The sequence below is a fragment of the Oncorhynchus nerka genome, linkage group LG4, assembly GCF_034236695.1.
Source record: "Oncorhynchus nerka isolate Pitt River linkage group LG4, Oner_Uvic_2.0, whole genome shotgun sequence".
Lineage (NCBI taxonomy): Eukaryota > Metazoa > Chordata > Actinopteri > Salmoniformes > Salmonidae > Oncorhynchus > Oncorhynchus nerka.
Genome location: NC_088399.1, coordinates 92,066,302 through 92,082,835, shown reverse-complemented (window position 1 = coordinate 92,082,835; position 16,534 = coordinate 92,066,302). Strand labels below are relative to the sequence as shown.

General features: G+C 42.8%; 1 protein-coding gene across 1 annotated transcript; it reads right to left on the bottom strand.

Annotated features, from left to right (window-relative positions):
• Nucleotides 1-465: 465 nt before the first annotated feature.
• Nucleotides 466-15,258, bottom strand: LOC115115168 (serine/arginine-rich splicing factor 4). The gene is made up of 6 exons (XM_029643655.2): nucleotides 15,058-15,258; nucleotides 6,618-6,817; nucleotides 4,473-4,585; nucleotides 2,468-2,679; nucleotides 1,879-1,950; nucleotides 466-1,453 (listed from the first exon to the last, which is right to left on the bottom strand). Exons 1-6 carry the CDS (start codon nucleotides 15,162-15,164, stop codon nucleotides 943-945), a joined length of 1,215 nt encoding a protein of 404 aa, XP_029499515.2. The 5' UTR covers nucleotides 15,165-15,258; the 3' UTR covers nucleotides 466-942.
• Nucleotides 15,259-16,534: the final 1,276 nt, after the last annotated feature.

Genomic DNA, 16,534 nt, shown 5'->3' with positions numbered 1-16,534 from the left:
TGATAGTCACATTAGCATTTCATTTTTTTTGGGGGGGGGGTGTAAATACAGGCAAATATGTTGAAGTCACCTCGTCCTAGAGAGATTTACACGGTTATAAAAACCACCACACCAAGTTAAACCTACATGAAACACGGCCCTTATTTTAAGTGTTTCTAAAATCCCCCATGGGAACAATGAATGGTGGAAAAACAATTGGAACCATTTCCCTTAATGACCGCTAGGTGTTATGGTATTATGACTCCAACTGTGGTACTCTATAAAACAGACATTCTTGTTGCCCTTATAGTGGTGTAGTTTCTCTGGCACCACGGTGTCATGTGCTGAGTGGAGGAACACGTACTCCACCCTGGAGCAGAGGTTGGTTCCAACAGTACTAATCTCAGTACCCAGAACTTCACCAATTTGATCAGTATGACATGTTCATGCAACCAAACTTATTTTAGAAACCAAAAGTCAACTCCATTTGAGATCAGGATTTTTATTTTTTAAAAGTGGTAAAAAGGATTTTCCACAAAATGAGAAGATACAACTGAACAAAACAACCAAACAAAACAACCCCCATCCTTGCACAACTTGGACAGCTCGGTATGCTTAAGTATGTCATTAAGGTCAACACACTTACTACAGCACTTGTAACTTACAAAAAATCTATCCAAGCAAATACCCTCCAACTTAGGTCGCACATTTTCATATTTTTACAAACATCTCAATTAAGAGACAACACTACTGCGAAAAAGATGCAGATTGACCGACAAGCACTGTATATTTAAAAGAATTGGGGAAGACAACTTGAGCGTGAGTGCCTGGGTTTTTCATACAACCATTTATCAAAAATACTAAAAGAAATGTGACCAAAAAAGAAAGGGGGGGGGGGGGGTTGCTGGGGATGAGAAGAAACAGAGGGGGAAAACGATGGATGGGAGCTGTTGGTATCCTAGCTCAGGACTGTGATCGAGAACGGGAGCGAGAACGAGATGCGGAGCGAGATTTGGAGTGGGACTCTGAGCGGGAGACGGAGGGGGAACGGGAGCGGGCTTTGGCCGGGGAGGGAGATGGAGATTTGGACTTTGACTTGGATTTAGGTTTGGATTCAGTGGGCGTATGGGAGCGAGAGCGGGGAGCCCCCTTCTCGACTGCAGCTGCCTCGTTGTCGCTCTTGGCCGGTTCACGGCTCTTGGAGCCTGACTTCCTGGAGCGATCCTTGGCTGCTGATCTAGAGCGAGAGCGGGAACGAGACCTGGACTCATCCTTCCTGCTCTTCTTCCCTTCTTTCTTGCTGCTCTTTTTGCTCTTACTGCGGCTCTTACTGCGGCTCTTACTGCGGCTCTTACTGCGGCCCACATCCTTGGCCTTGTGTGCACCGTTGGTGCGCTCCTCCTCTCTGCGGCCCTTGATCTTGTCCTTGTCCTTCTTGCTGTGGGAGCGACTACGTGAGCGGGAGGCAGCACCCCTGGGGAACAGGAAGGAGCAGACAGACAACCGGTCAACTAAAATGTCATTGAACTACGGCCAACACCCCAAGCAATAGCTGGTCATGACATCTGCTAGGACATCTGGGTAGCAAGAAAAGAAGGGGGGGGGGGGGGGGGCAAAGTCCATATTGGAGTCAAGAGCTCTGGGTAAGTGGACATTTACTACACAGTGACTTGAGATACGGGTGATGTCCCTCAGAAAATGACTAAGTACAGTCGCAGTAGATAAGGGCAGAAGTAGAGAGTAATAAATGGCACCCTATTCCCTTTATAGTGCACTAATTTTAACCTAAGCCCCAGTCAAAAGTAGTGCACTGCATAGGGAATATGGTTCTATTTGGGACACATTAAAGAGGTCAGGGGTCACCCATGAGTTAAACGTTGCCTGCGCTCTGGGACTCACCTGGAGCGGGAGCGACTGCTGCTGTCACTGCGGCTGCGGCTCTTACGGGACCTGCGGCTCCTGGAGCGAGACCTGGAGACAGAGGGAGGTGAACAGAAGTTAAAAAAGGTAAGCCATGTGCATGAAAGATGCTTGAGGGGTTAGGGTGAAGTGCAGTCAAATGGAAGTGTGAACCTTAAAATTGTGAACTGGTGGGAGAAGCAGTGCATTGAGGGGGAGGGAGCACAACTGAAGAAACTAGTCCTTTGTTTTAATGCATTTTGCTCAGTCGCTGATTAAAGATGGTCCATTGAATAACTACTCGTTATGATTTGCAGCTCGGTCTCATATACAGTGGAAATCCCATCCTCTTCTAGAAGGCCTACTCAGTGTTGGACACGACCAATTAGGCTTTGTTTACACAGGCAGCCAATTCTGATATTTTGCCCAATTATGGGTAGCAAGATCCGATTGGTCAAACGACAAATTAGTGGCAAAAAAAAAACAACTGAATTGTGAATTCAGCCTTAGCTTTAGTCACTGATCAGACTGATCACCTTGCATCAAAAATAACTATGAGACTTGTAAATAATAATAGCGATTTAGCTACCTGGAGCGACTGCGAGAGTAAGAGCGCTTGCTGCGCTTGGCCCCGGGGCGGTCCTCAATCAGCCGGATCTTCCTGCCGTTCACCTCTGTGCCGTCCAGCTTCTCCAGGGCTCTCTTCATGTCAGAGTACAGCCTGAACTCTATCACGCCCTCGTTCCTGCGTCCTTTATTGGTGTCAGCATACGTCACCTCACCCGCCTGCCTCATGTAGTCCTGGTGAAGGAAGGGAAAGGGTTGGGATTTGGCCAGCAAACCACAAAGATATTAATGAATTAATAAATATAGGTCATTTTATATGGTATACATTATATACACATTTCATGTTATATATGTATTTTGTGAACGGCTAGAAATGTCTGATTTATTCGGCGCCATCTAAAGCTAGTTCAAGCATGACAATTATGGGCATTTAATTCAATGACGAAGGTGCACAAAGATGGCGGATTTCAGCTATGACGTCATTATTTAAGCACTACCCACAAGAGTTTAAAAAAAAAATACGTCTCACGACATGGTAAAAGGTCTACACTCCTACTGTCGTTTCATGTTTTCCAAATTGCCGCCATCTTGGGATCATGTATACCGTGACAATGAACATACAAAAACAAGCGTCACAGAGAGCAGTACGATAGGGAGAACACAGTAAACTAGGCATGTGTGGTAAGTGCATGGGGACCTCCATCTTTATACACCTCCGCTATTGTAAAACCATTGGGTCTTATGACTAAATGTACATGTAATAAGGCTATAGGCTTTCTCTCCAAAACATGACCATAGGATGCAGAAATCATAATGAAGAAGAGTTATTTTTTTAATGATAAAAAAATAAAAAATAAACTTTATTTAACTAGGCAAGTCAGTTAAGAGGCGGCAGGGTAGCCTAGTGGTTAGAGCGTTGGATTAGTAACCGGAAGGTGAATACAAAACTAGGCTACATTAAGTTCAAATCCCTGAGCTGACAAGGTACAAATCTGTCGTTCTGCCCCTGAACAGGCAGTTAACCCACTGTTCTTAGGCCGTCATTGAAAATAAGAATTTGTTCTTAACTGACTTGCCTAGTTAAATAAAGGAAAAAAAAGAACAAATTCTTATTTTCAATGACGGCCTAGGAACAGTGGGTTAACTGGTCTAGGAACAGTGGGTTAACTGGTCTAGGAACAGTGGGTTAACTGGCCTAGGAACAGTGGGTTAACTGGCCTAGGAACAGTGGGTTAACTGGCCTAGGAACAGTGGGTTAACTGGTCTAGGAACAGTGGGTTAACTGGTCTAGGAACAGTGGGTTAACTGGTCTAGGAACAGTGGGTTAACTGGCCTAGGAACAGTGGGTTAACTGGTCTAGGAACAGTGGGTTAACTGGTCTAGGAACAGTGGGTTAACTGGCCTAGGAACAGTGGGTTAACTGGTCTAGGAACAGTGGGTTAACTGGTCTAGGAACAGTGGGTTAACTGGCCTAGGAACAGTGGGTTAACTGGTCTAGGAACAGTGGGTTAACTGGTCTAGGAACAGTGGGTTAACTGGTCTAGGAACAGTGGGTTAACTGGCCTAGGAACAGTGGGTTAACTGGCCTAGGAACAGTGGGTTAACTGGCCTAGGAACAGTGGGTTAACTGGTCTAGGAACAGTGGGTTAACTGGTCTAGGAACAGTGGGTTAACTGGCCTAGGAACAGTGGGTTAACTGGTCTAGGAACAGTGGGTTAACTGGTCTAGGAACAGTGGGTTAACTGGCCTAGGAACAGTGGGTTAACTGGTCTAGGAACAGTGGGTTAACTGGTCTAGGAACAGTGGGTTAACTGGCCTAGGAACAGTGGGTTAACTGGTCTAGGAACAGTGGGTTAACTGGTCTAGGAACAGTGGGTTAACTGCCTGTTCAGGGGCAGAACGACAGATTTCTACCTTGTCAGCTCAGGGGACTCGAACTTGCAACCTTCCGGTTAGTAGTCCAACACTCTAACCACTAGGCTACCCTGCCGCCCCCAACATTCCTGAATAACCCGTCGCCACCTTACCTTCAGGTCCTGCCAGCTGCAGCGACTGGACAGGTTCTCAACGATCAGCCGATAGTCTGTCCTTGCGGGTGGGCCATATCTGTCTCTGCCACCACGCCCATACCCGCCCCCGCCTTCACAAGTAACAAGGATAGAGCAACAGCAATTAGGGCAAGGGGGCACACCGAGAGGACAGCCTCAACACTAATCTCCAAGCTACATTATGTAAACAATGGCCACATAAAAAATATGGGAGAAATTTAAATAGATTACAGATGGGGGGAAAGTAATGACGAAAACAAGCTAACCAAAAAGAAACAAAAAAAGGAAATCAAATCCTGTGTGTAGGTTAATTAATGTAGCCTAGAAACCTGCACATTTCCATCAGGAACACTGACATACCCTATTCCTCATCTAAACTACTAAATCATTAACTGATGAGTCACGCTTGGGTAGAACTGAATACAAAACTCTACATAACTTAAAAAATGAAAAAAAAAAAAAAAACTACATAAAAATCTGACTGAAAACAGTACTTACGGTGACACTAATGTTTAACTTAACTAGCACATCTAAATATATAGACATTTCACATTTGTTTCAGGCACCTATAAGAGCTCAACCCACATCTGTTCCTAACCCAATGGCATCCTCACCACCCGGCCTGGGACTAATGGGACAAGCGGTCTTCATTCACATTGGCTCCCTTTTTTGGTCTGCCCAGGGGCCCAGAATGGTCAAACCACACTCTTGGTTGGAAAGGGGACACCATGGCCAGGCCAGCAATAGGGGCAGGCAGTCAGCAAAGGACTCTTTCAATTAAAACATTGGAGGTTCTTTGTTAAATCTTTACCTTTATTATTCAACATTCATTTAATTAAAACAAAATAAAAAAGAATCCTGAATAAAACAAGCAGATTACACGATTCTCAAATTACTCAAACAAATGAGCTAGTTAATTTATTCTAGTCAAAAATCACAGAATTTATCAGCAAATATTCTAAATGGTAGTGAATCTCAAGCTAGATTCCCCCTGACAATTTGAATGAATACGAGTGCATTTGTTTCTCCTGTGACAGTTTCAAATCAAGCACACCGTTTCCCAAGATAACGGCATGTCATTTGGTGGTTGTGGTTCATGTAATTTTAATTCCAGTCATCAACTCAAATATAAAAATCTGTTCTCTACACCCATTATTTAAACAATTACTGTTAAGTACCATAAAAGGGTTTAATTCAGTAGTACTAGCTCGTCCGTGATGTGACTACGTCTGCAATACAATACCGGTGTTGTCTTAAAAAAAAGAAGAGGATGGGCCCTCCCGGGTGGCGCAGTGGTTAAGGGTTGGGTTCGCGCCCAGGCTCTGTTGTAACCGGCCGCAACCAGGAGGTCCGTGGGGCGACGCTCAATTGGCCTAGCGTCACCCGGGTTAGGGAGGGTTTGGCAGGTAGGGAAATCCTTGTCTCATCGCACACCAGCGACTCCTGTGGCGGGCCAGGCGTAGTGCGCGCTAACCAAGGTCGCCAGGTGCACGGTGTTTCCTCCGACACATTGGTGCGGCTGGCTTCCGGGTTGGATGTGCGCTGTGTTAAGAAGCAGTGCGGCTTGGTTGGGTTGTGTATCGGAGGACGCATGACTTTCAACCTTCGTCTCTCCCGAGCCCGTACGGGAGTTGTAGCGATGAGACAAGATAGTAGCGACTAAAAACATTCGGATACCACGAAATTGGGGAGAAATAGGATAGTTTGTCAATGCCGTCCTTTTATCTAATTCCCCAGAGTCATAAACTCATGGATACCATTTTTCATGCCCGTGTCCAGCAAGCCTATGGTATCTGTGAGCATGCGACGTGTACGCTAATTGAGACTAGGATTTAGAACAGAACCCTTGGCAGCCACTCGTCCCAGAAACTAGGGGAAACTACAACAAAGAAGTTAAATATGTCCTCTTAAAAAGTCACAGAAAAACAACTTGAGGTGCAACTAATCAAATCATAAAAAGGGATGGAATCCCAAAATGTAACGGAACACAATTATATGAACTACAACCACCAAGGACAAACTTGAGATGTTATGCAGTAGTCTCCTATCCTACATGCACTGCCATGTTGGCCTCCTCAATCACATTTCAAATCATGTTAAAACACAGCTGCATTGTAAACTTACTTCTTCCACCTCCTCCTCCCCCTCCGCCGCCGCCTCCTCCTCCGCCTCCTCCTCCTCCTCCTCCTGAGCCATAGCTGCCGTCCCGCCGCGGCCCCTTTGTGTGTTCCACAATAACCCTCTCCCCACACAGGTCTTTCCCATTCAGGTCATACACAGCATCATCTGCATCGCGGGGGTCATCAAATTCAACAAACCCATACCTTTACACAGAGGAGACAAAGCATGTTAGGCCAGAGACAAGGTACAGATTTGGGATCCAATTATTTGACTAAATCTACTGCCAGACTCAAATGTATATGATACTTTTCATAAATCACAAAGTAACATTTGAATCGGTCCCACTCAAGACACATTGATTTGATAAAAACAGAACATTTCCCCCAATTCCAACGTTCCACCTGCAACTAGCGATGGGCGTTGAGAAGACTGGCAAGTTCCAAGTTGAGAATTAAGCAGGGGTGAAGTGAAAAAAAAAAATGTTAGATTATATTTCTTCCCAGTACGGGAGCTCTTTGTGAAATATTATTAAATCATAGAATCCCATATAGAATCCCTATTAATTTTAACTTTTAAAAATGCATTACCTTTTATTAAGGTGGCATAAACTAGAGCTGACCCATTTAGTCGACAGGCTGTTGGTTGACCGAGATTTCTTTAGTCGAGCAGACAAATGCTCTCTCTTCTCTTTTTCAAACTCTCATGGTGTACAAGACACCCGTCTGATTCACACAGAGTGGACTGATCCATTGTGGAGGCCGTGGGGGTGGCACAGTCCATCAGTCTAAGACTGATGTGCTCCTGAAATTGTATATGGTTATATTACATAAGAACAAAATGGTGCAACACTAATAAAAATAATTTATATCAAATGCACTTTCTCCCTCGATGAATAGTGGTCTCTGTCCACGGTTCTGAAACACTTCAGTGCGCCTGTTGAATTGGCGCCTTTTCCTAGACCATATTCCTATGTGCATAATAGCAAAGTTAACCAAGATATTGGTGTTGAGAACAATACAGTGGAGGTAGCAGCAGAATGAGATGAGAAAACAGCCCTTGCCTTATTGTCTAAGAACAGTGAGAAGAGGGGAAACCAACTTAAGTGTATAAATCAATAGCCTAACTGTTAAAATGTGCCTGGCTTTATAAATCAATACATCTACAGAAAAAAAGAAAGATCCTGCTTATGTGTGTTTGTTTAAAAGCCTACTGATTCCGTGAGCACTAAGCCTCACGCAACGACACGGCAAGTAAACAATTCCACAGCTGTTTTTACATTTTTTTTAACGTTTTGCTGTAGCAAATAAAGGCGTTAGACTTCTTTGTGTTGGATCAGCCTCTGCGGTATTATTGATTTAGTGTTCTTTAGCGCGGTTCCAAATTTCCTGGAAAATTCTATAATAATGCTACATTTTCTTGGATCTTCTTCTTGCCATTATTATGATCATACGTAACATGGGAAAGTAAAACGATTTGTCATGGGTCCTGAGATCCTCAAAAAAAAGGTTCTACAGCTGCAACATCGAGAGCATGGTTGCATCACTGCCTGGTACGGCAACTGCTCGGCCTCTGACGGCACTAGAGGGTAGTGCGTACGGCCCAATACCTCACTGGGGAAAAGCTGCATCCAGAACCTCTACACCAGGCGGTGTCAGAGGAAGGCTCCCCAAAAAATTGTCAAAGACCCCAGCCACCCCAGTCTAAGACTGTTCTCTCTACTACCGCATGGCAAGCAGTACCAGAGTGCCAAGTCTAGGACAAAAAGGCTCCTCAACAGTTTTTTACCTTCAAGACATAAGACTCCTGAACAGGTAATCAAATGGCTACCCGGACTATTTGCATTGTGCATTTTAGTTTGAAAATAAAGCGAGCCTTGAATAATTAGCTTATACAATAAATAAAAACGGTTCCATTTCAGAAATTGCATTCACGGATGAATGTTACTGTTAAGGTCTTTGCTGTAATAAACTCTTCAGACAAATAAATAAAGTGTTACAGACTCTCTGGTACATTTATACTTTAGTGTTGTTTATACAGCATCTGTTTGGCACAATATGTACGCAGAGCTGGCTCCTTACCTGCCTTTTCCCTTTACCTCCTGAGCAACCAGTAAACATACCGGTTTCTCGAGTTTGTAACGTCCTCTGCATCCATTTTGCTGTCACGTGTGTTACGGTGTTCAAAGTTGGTTTAAAACCAATTTATTGACGTGATTATGATGCTATAGGTCAGGGCCTATTCAGACGGGATTAGTTTTACAATGGGAGGTTGGGTAATGTATGTGCACAAAACATAGGTAATTTTAGTCCCGTCCGAAAACTGCCACGTCAGTAATTTTTATATGGCAGGAGTGTAATAATCCCAGCCAGAATAACCTACTGTTTTTTGGGGGCAAACTCCAATACTATCCCTGTGCCAGTCGACATCCCTGTGTTTTAAGAGAAATGTCTGAGTATGACCAGTGTTGATCAAGGTTTTCGCGAGAAAACAATAACGGATTTGATAAATTGACATGTGCTGCGAATAAGCTATATACATACATACATACATACATACGGAGTTGGAAGTCAGAAGTCTAAATACAGTTAGGTTGGAGTCAGTGAAACTTGTTTTTCAACCACTCCACAAATTTCTTGGTAAACTATAGTTTTGGCAAGTCGGTTAGGACATCTACTTTGTGCATGGCAAGTAATTTTCCCAACAATTGTTTACAGACAGATTATTTCACTGTTTCACGATTCCAGTGGGCCAGAAGTTTACATACACTAAGTTGACTGTGCCTTTAAACACCCTGGAAAAGTCCCGAAAATGTAATGGCTTTAGAAGCTTCTGATTGACTCAAATTATCTTAATTAGCCTATTGGAAGTGTAACTGTGGATGTATTTCAAGGCCTAACTTCAACACCAGTGCCTCTGCTTGACATCATGGGTAAATCACAAGAAATCAGCCAAGTGGTAGACCTCCACAAGTCTGGTTCATCCTGGGGAGCAATTTCCAAACGGCTGAAGGTACCACGTTCATCTGTACAAAACAATAATACGCAAGTATAAACCCCATGGGACCACGAAGCCGTCATACCGCTCAGGGAGGAGACGCGTTCTGTCTCCTAGAGATGAACGTACTTTGGTGTGAAAAGTGCACATCAATCCCAGAACAACAGCAAAGAACCTTGTGAAGATGCTGGAGGAAACAGGTACAAAAGTATCTATATCCACAGTAAAACGAGTCCTATATCGACGTAACCTGAAAGGCCGCTCAGCAAGGAAGAAGCCACTGCTCCAAAACCACCATAATAAAGCCAGACTACAGTTCGCAACTGCACACAGGGACAAAAATCATACTTTCTGGAGAAATGTCCTCTGGTCTGATGAAACAAAAATAGAACTGTATGGCCATAATGACCATCGTTATGTTTGGAGGAAAAAGGGGGAGGCTTGCAAGCCAAAGAACACCATCCCAACCGTGAAGCATGGGGGTGGCAACATCATGTTGTGGGGGTGCTTTGCTGCAGGAGGGACTGGTGCATTTCACAAAATAGATGGCATGAGGTAGGATAATTATGTGGATATATTGAAGCAACATCTCAAGACATCCGTCAGGGAGTTAAAGCTTGGTCGCAAATGGGTATTCCAAATGGACAATGACCCCAAGCATACTTCCAAAGTTGCGGCAAAATGGCTTAAGGACAACAAAGTCAAGGTATTGGAGTGGCCATCACGAAGCCCTGACCTCAATCCTATAGAAAATGTGTGGGCAGAACTGAAAAAGCGTGTGCGAACAAGGAGGCCTACAAACCTGACTCAGTTACATCAGCTCTGTCAGGAGGAAATGGGCCAAAATTCACCCAATTTATTGTGGGAAGCTTGTGGAAGGATACCCAAAACATTTGACCCCAAGTTAAACAATTTAAAGGCAATACTACCAAATTGGGTGCATGTAAACTTCTGACCCACTTGGGAATGTGATGAAAGAAATAAAAGCTGAAATAAACCATTCTCTCTACTATTATTCTGACATTTCACATTCTTGTGGTGATCCTACCTGACATAAAACAGGGAATTTTTACTAGGATTAAATGTCAGGAATTGTGAAAAACTGAGTTGAAATGTATTTGGCTAAGGTGTATGTAAACTTCCGACTTCAACTGTATGTATGTATATATAGATATATATATATATATATATATATATATATATATATATATATATATAAAATGGCCTACATGTAGCCCATTAATGCTTTTGTTTCTATGCATTACGCCGCCACTATAGGGAAGATGGTTCAGAAACCAAGCTGGAGTTCAATGTGGCCCCATCACTTGGACATGTTGAATCTGTATCCTCACTCCACCAGGCTTCTGTCACAACAGTCATATATATATATATATATATATATATATATACACACTTAATTTTAGGGGGGGGTTCTGAGAAAAACAAAAACAAATCCCATCTAATCTGTTCTCTGGAATAATGGACATTCTGGATTAATCAATACACAACCGTTCAAAAGTTTGAGGTCACTTAGAAATTCCGTTGTTTTCCATGAAAACATACATGAAGAGTTGCAAAATGAATAGGAAATATAGTCAAAAACGTTGACAATGTTATATATACATTTTTAGTAAGTGTTCAAACTTTGCTTTCGTCAAATAATCAATTTGCAGCAATTACAGGCTTGCAGACCTTTGGCATTCTAGTTGTCAATTTGTTGAGGTAAATCAAGAGATTTCACTCCATGCTTCCTGAAGCACCTCCCACAAGTTGGATTGGCTTGATGGGCTTTTCTTACGTACCATACGGTCAAGCTGCTCCCACAACAGCGCAATAGGGTTGAGATCCGGTGACTGTACTGGCCACTCCATTATAGACAGAATACCAGCTGACAGCTTCTTCCCTAAATAGTTCTTGCATAGTTTGGAGCTTTGCTTTGGGTCATTGTCCTGTTGTAGGAAGATATTGGCTCCAATGAAGTGCCGTCCACAGGGTATGGCATGGCGTGAGTGAGCCTTCCTTGTTCAAGATCCCTTTTACAAATCTCCCACTTTACCACCAACAAAGCACCCCCAGACCATCACAATGCCTCCACCATGTTTGACAGATGGTGTCAAGCACTCTTTCAGCATCTTTTCTGCCTCATACGAATATTCTTCTTCGTGATCCGAACACATCAAACTTAGATTTGTCTGTCCATAACACTTTTTTCCCAATCTTCCTCTGTCCAGTGTCTGTTCTTTTAAGCCCATCTTAATATTTCTTTGGCCAGTCTGATATATATTTTTTTTCTTTGCAACTCTGCCTAGAAGGCCAGCATCCCGGAATCACCTCTTCACTGTTGACGTAGAGACGGGTGTTTTGCGGGTACTATTTAATGAAGCTGCCAGTTGAGGACTTGTGAGGCGTCTGTTTCTCAAACTAGACACTGATGAACTTGTCCTCTTGCTCAGTTGTGCACCAGGGCCTCCCAATCCTTTTTAGATTCTGGTTAGAGCCAGTTTGGTGAAGGGGGTAGTACACAGAGTTTTATGAGATATTCAGTTTCTTGGCAATTTCTCGCATGGAATAGCCTTCATTTCTCAGAACAAGAATAGACTGACGAGTTTCAGAAGAAAGTTCTTTGTATCTGGTCATTTTGAACCTGTAATCGAACCCACAAATGCTGATGCTCCAGATACTCAACTAGTCTAAAGGCGGACCGTTTTATTGCTTCTTTAAATCAGAACGGTTTTCAGCTGTGCTAACATAATTGCAAAAGGGTTTTCTAATGATCAATTAGCCTTCTAAATTATAAACTTCGATTAACTAACACAAAGTGCCATTGGAACACAGGAGTGATAGTTGCTGATAAATGTCGATAGTCCATTGAAAACAGACGTTTCCAGCTACAATAGTAATTTACAACATTAACCATGTCTACACTGCATTTCTGATCAATTTGATGTTATTTTAATGGGGAATTATTTTTTATATATAAAAAAAAAAAGTGTTTTTCTTTCAAAAACAAGGACATTTCGAAGTGACCCCAATCTTTTGAATAGTAGTGTAGATAACCAATGTAGTCTAGTAATACTAGTACCATGCGATTAGGTCTCAACTCTTGCTCGATTCACGTGACACATGTTTGTAATGCAATGTCACGTGAAGAGAGCAAGGGTTAAAAGGAATAGGGAATGTTTTTCCTAAACAAAGGAGGGATTTTGGAAACATAACTTTTCAGTCAGATAAGGCTATAATTATGTTGCAGCTTCAGCAACACGGACAGCGAGATACACACTGATTTTCTGTGGTCGGTGCAGCAGGGAGTCCAATTGCAGCGAGCTTTACACCACTCCAGCCGACGCTTGCGTATGGTTATTTTAGGATTGTGTGCAGCTGGAAACCCATTTCATGAAGCTCCAGACGAACAGTTATTGTGCTGACGTTGCTTCCAGATGCAGTTTGGAACTCTGTAGTGAGTGTTGCAACCAAGGACAGACGATTTTTACACCCTTCAGCGATCCCGTTCTGTGAGCTTGTGTGGCCTACCACTTTGTGGGTGAGCCATTGTTGCTCCTAGACATTTCCACTTGACAATAACAGCAGTTGACCGACCGGTGCAGCTCTAACAGGGCAGAAATTTGACGAACTGACTTGTCGGAAAGGCGGCATCCTATGACGGTGCCATGTTGAAAGTCACTGAGCTCTCCAGTAAGGCTATTCTACTGGCAATGTTATGTTATGGAGATTGCATGTTTGTTCCCCCACCAGTCAGCCACAGGTGTGGCTGAAAAAAAAAAATCTATATACAATTTTGTAGATTGATGTGTCCACAAACACTATGCATACAAAAGTATCTGCCGTGGCAAATTATTACTGTTATTGTCGAACCACACCGTATTTTGGAGGGTATTTCCACATGTTTAAATCCATGTACATTTTCCATGCAACTGACATGTGGCAATGATGTTTTAATTATTGTGATAAGCTAACATTTTACCAGTAGGTCATATCCCCACTATTTATTTTGCCGGTATGGCTTACTTTCCCCTCTGTAGTAATCAGCATGAAACGGTTAGTTGAAAAATTGCTGCCGTTGCTAAGGTGTACCGGCTGTATGGAAGCATGAACTTATCACAGTCACAATATATGGCTATGCTGCTGCTATAGTTGTGATACTTTGCGGTCCTGCCTATGTGTACTAGGGTTGAAGGGTGGGAACCCGGTTACTGAGATTTACCACCCAAAACCACTCCCTTTTCCCGGGATAAATAACGGTGAAATAATATACCTAGACTAGACAGTTAAGAACAAATTCTTATTTACAATGACGGCCTACCCCGGCCAAACCCAGACGACACTGGGCCAATTGTGCACCGCCCTATGGGACTCCCAATCACAGCCAGATGTGATACATTTCATTTAACAGTTGAAAGTGAGGAAGGAAGCAACCATAGAGAAAGAGGTAGGCTAATAACATTTGGGGAAATATTTAGAAAGGTATATACGCGGCAGCCTACTAATTATACCAATAGGCCCTATTATATTTAACTAGGCATGTCAGTTAACAAATTCTTATTTACAATGACGACCTACCCCGGCCAAACACAAACGATGCTGGGCCAATTGTGCGCATCCCTATGAGACTCCCAATCACGGCTGGATGTGATTCAGCCTGGATTCGAACCAGGGACTGCAGTGCCTTAGACCGCTGCGCCACTCGGGGGCCTGAGTCTGCAATCAATGCAGGGTGCTAACCAAATTCCATCTGCAAACATGGTGCAGTTTTTAGTACAGTTAACGTTAGACTGACTAGCCATGTCGAAATAGTGAGCATTTTGTTTTTATAAACCCATGTAATATTAGTAACTGGCTTTGCAAATGGGGTCTCTGGATAAGAGCGTCTGCTAAATGACTTAAATGTAAAATGTCTCATCTGATCCACCAGACACCAAATATCACCATTATGTTGGCTGTACAGCAAACTAAGTTACAGAAGAGAGAAAGTGTACACGTTGCCAGCTATGGGGGTAAGTTAACTAGCGTAACGTCGTTAGCAGATAGCTAGCATGCCAAACGTATTTCAAGGTGCCTGCTAACGTTACCTAATTAAGATTTTGGCTATAAAACGTGTAACTACCTTTTATTTTATATAGGAAGCGTCTAGTACTCAAAACAATTAGACGCGAACGTTAGCTAGGTGCTAACGACAGCTAACGTTAGCTAAAACTAGTTAACTGAAATTGGTTAACAAACTTTGGTTGTGTAGCAAATATCTTATAAATTACAACCCATACAAATAAATAATATGTAAATCGGGTTGCCAAACAATGTACGAGAATTGTCAATAAACGGCGCTTCAACAGGCCTAGCAACTAGGCCACGAACTCAACGCGGTAAGCTAGCGGTTAGTTAGCGGTTAGCTAGCACAGAACAACGACACGGAGAGCGGCGTTCATTTTGTTACCCGTTTTTCAGGTCAACTTCAAGTATCTTCCCATAGCCTTTGAAGAACTTCTCGACGTCCTTTTCCCTTGCTCGATAGCTCAATCTTCCGATGTAAACTCTCGACATTTCCCCTGTGCTGATTTTGTGTAACAGTCACAGGAACAAAGACACAGTTGCGCGGTAGTGGGAAAAGGCACATATATTATACACGCTATTCTGAACACTGTAGGATCAAGCGCAGAAGTGGGCGTACCGTCAATAGTAGGTCCAAGGATCTTTATACTGCTGTTCAAATGTAGCAAGTTTGCAATTACAATTGGTTATGTCTTGTGTGCGTTCATTTACTTTCCAATGTTCAGTCCATATATATATATAACAACATTCCAATTTTATTTATTTATTTTTAGGCCAGATTGATTGCCATTGGGTCTTTTGTATGTCAATGGGGTCAACATGAATCCCAGTTTAATTCCAGAATGACCTTAACATGTAAATGCGATAACTGTGTGAATAAACAAGTTGACTTGTCTACCTAGTAGTGTCAATGATTTCTATATAATTGAGTAGTATAGATGATTATACAGTGGCTTGCGCAAGTATTCACCCTCTTGGCATTTTTTCCTATTTTGTTGCCTTACAACCTGGAATTAAAATGGATTTTTTTTTGTGGGGGGGGGGGTGTTCTATAATTTCATTTACAAAACATGCTTACCACTTTGAAGATGCTAAATATTTTTTGTGAAACAAACAAGAAATAATATTTTTTTTTAAAGATAACTTGAGCGTGCAAAACTATTCACCCCCCCAAAGTCAATACTTTGTAGAGCCACCTTTTGCAGCAATTGCAGCTGTAAGTCTCTTGGAGTATGTCTCTATAAACTTGGCACATCTAGCCACTGGGATTTTTGCCCATTCTTCAAGGCAAAACTGCTCCAGCTCCTTCAAGTTGGTTGAGTTCCGCTGGTGAACAGCAATCTTTAAATCACCCCACATATTCTCAATTGGATTGAGTTCTGGGCTTTGACTAGGCCTGTAGAAAAGGCCCATGGAGTTGGTGGAATAATCCTTTAATTCATTGCCACTTACTCAGATGGGCCAGGGGCGCTTTAATTAGGTCAGGTGGAAATGTCCGACAGATCTCAACTCCATAAAAGGAGGAAATTGCCATCGCCTGATCTCGCTGCTTTCTCTTCCTTAACTCCGTCTGATCCAGAGGTTCTGTGCGTCCATGAATCCACGTAAATCCACTGACTCTGTTACCTTTCATCTGAACTATCTGCGGCGATCGGGGGAGTGGGCCATCAGTTATTACTTATAGTTATTACCGCGGAGCGCGGCTTGGAGCGCACGCTTCAAACATATTGTGTAATGTGAATTGTCAATGATCACGGATCCCCATAGGCCAATTATGCAATCGATATGGTTAATATGTAATGAAATGAATTATATGTACACATGAAGACAATGAAAGGGTGAAATGAGAAACGTCATTGTTT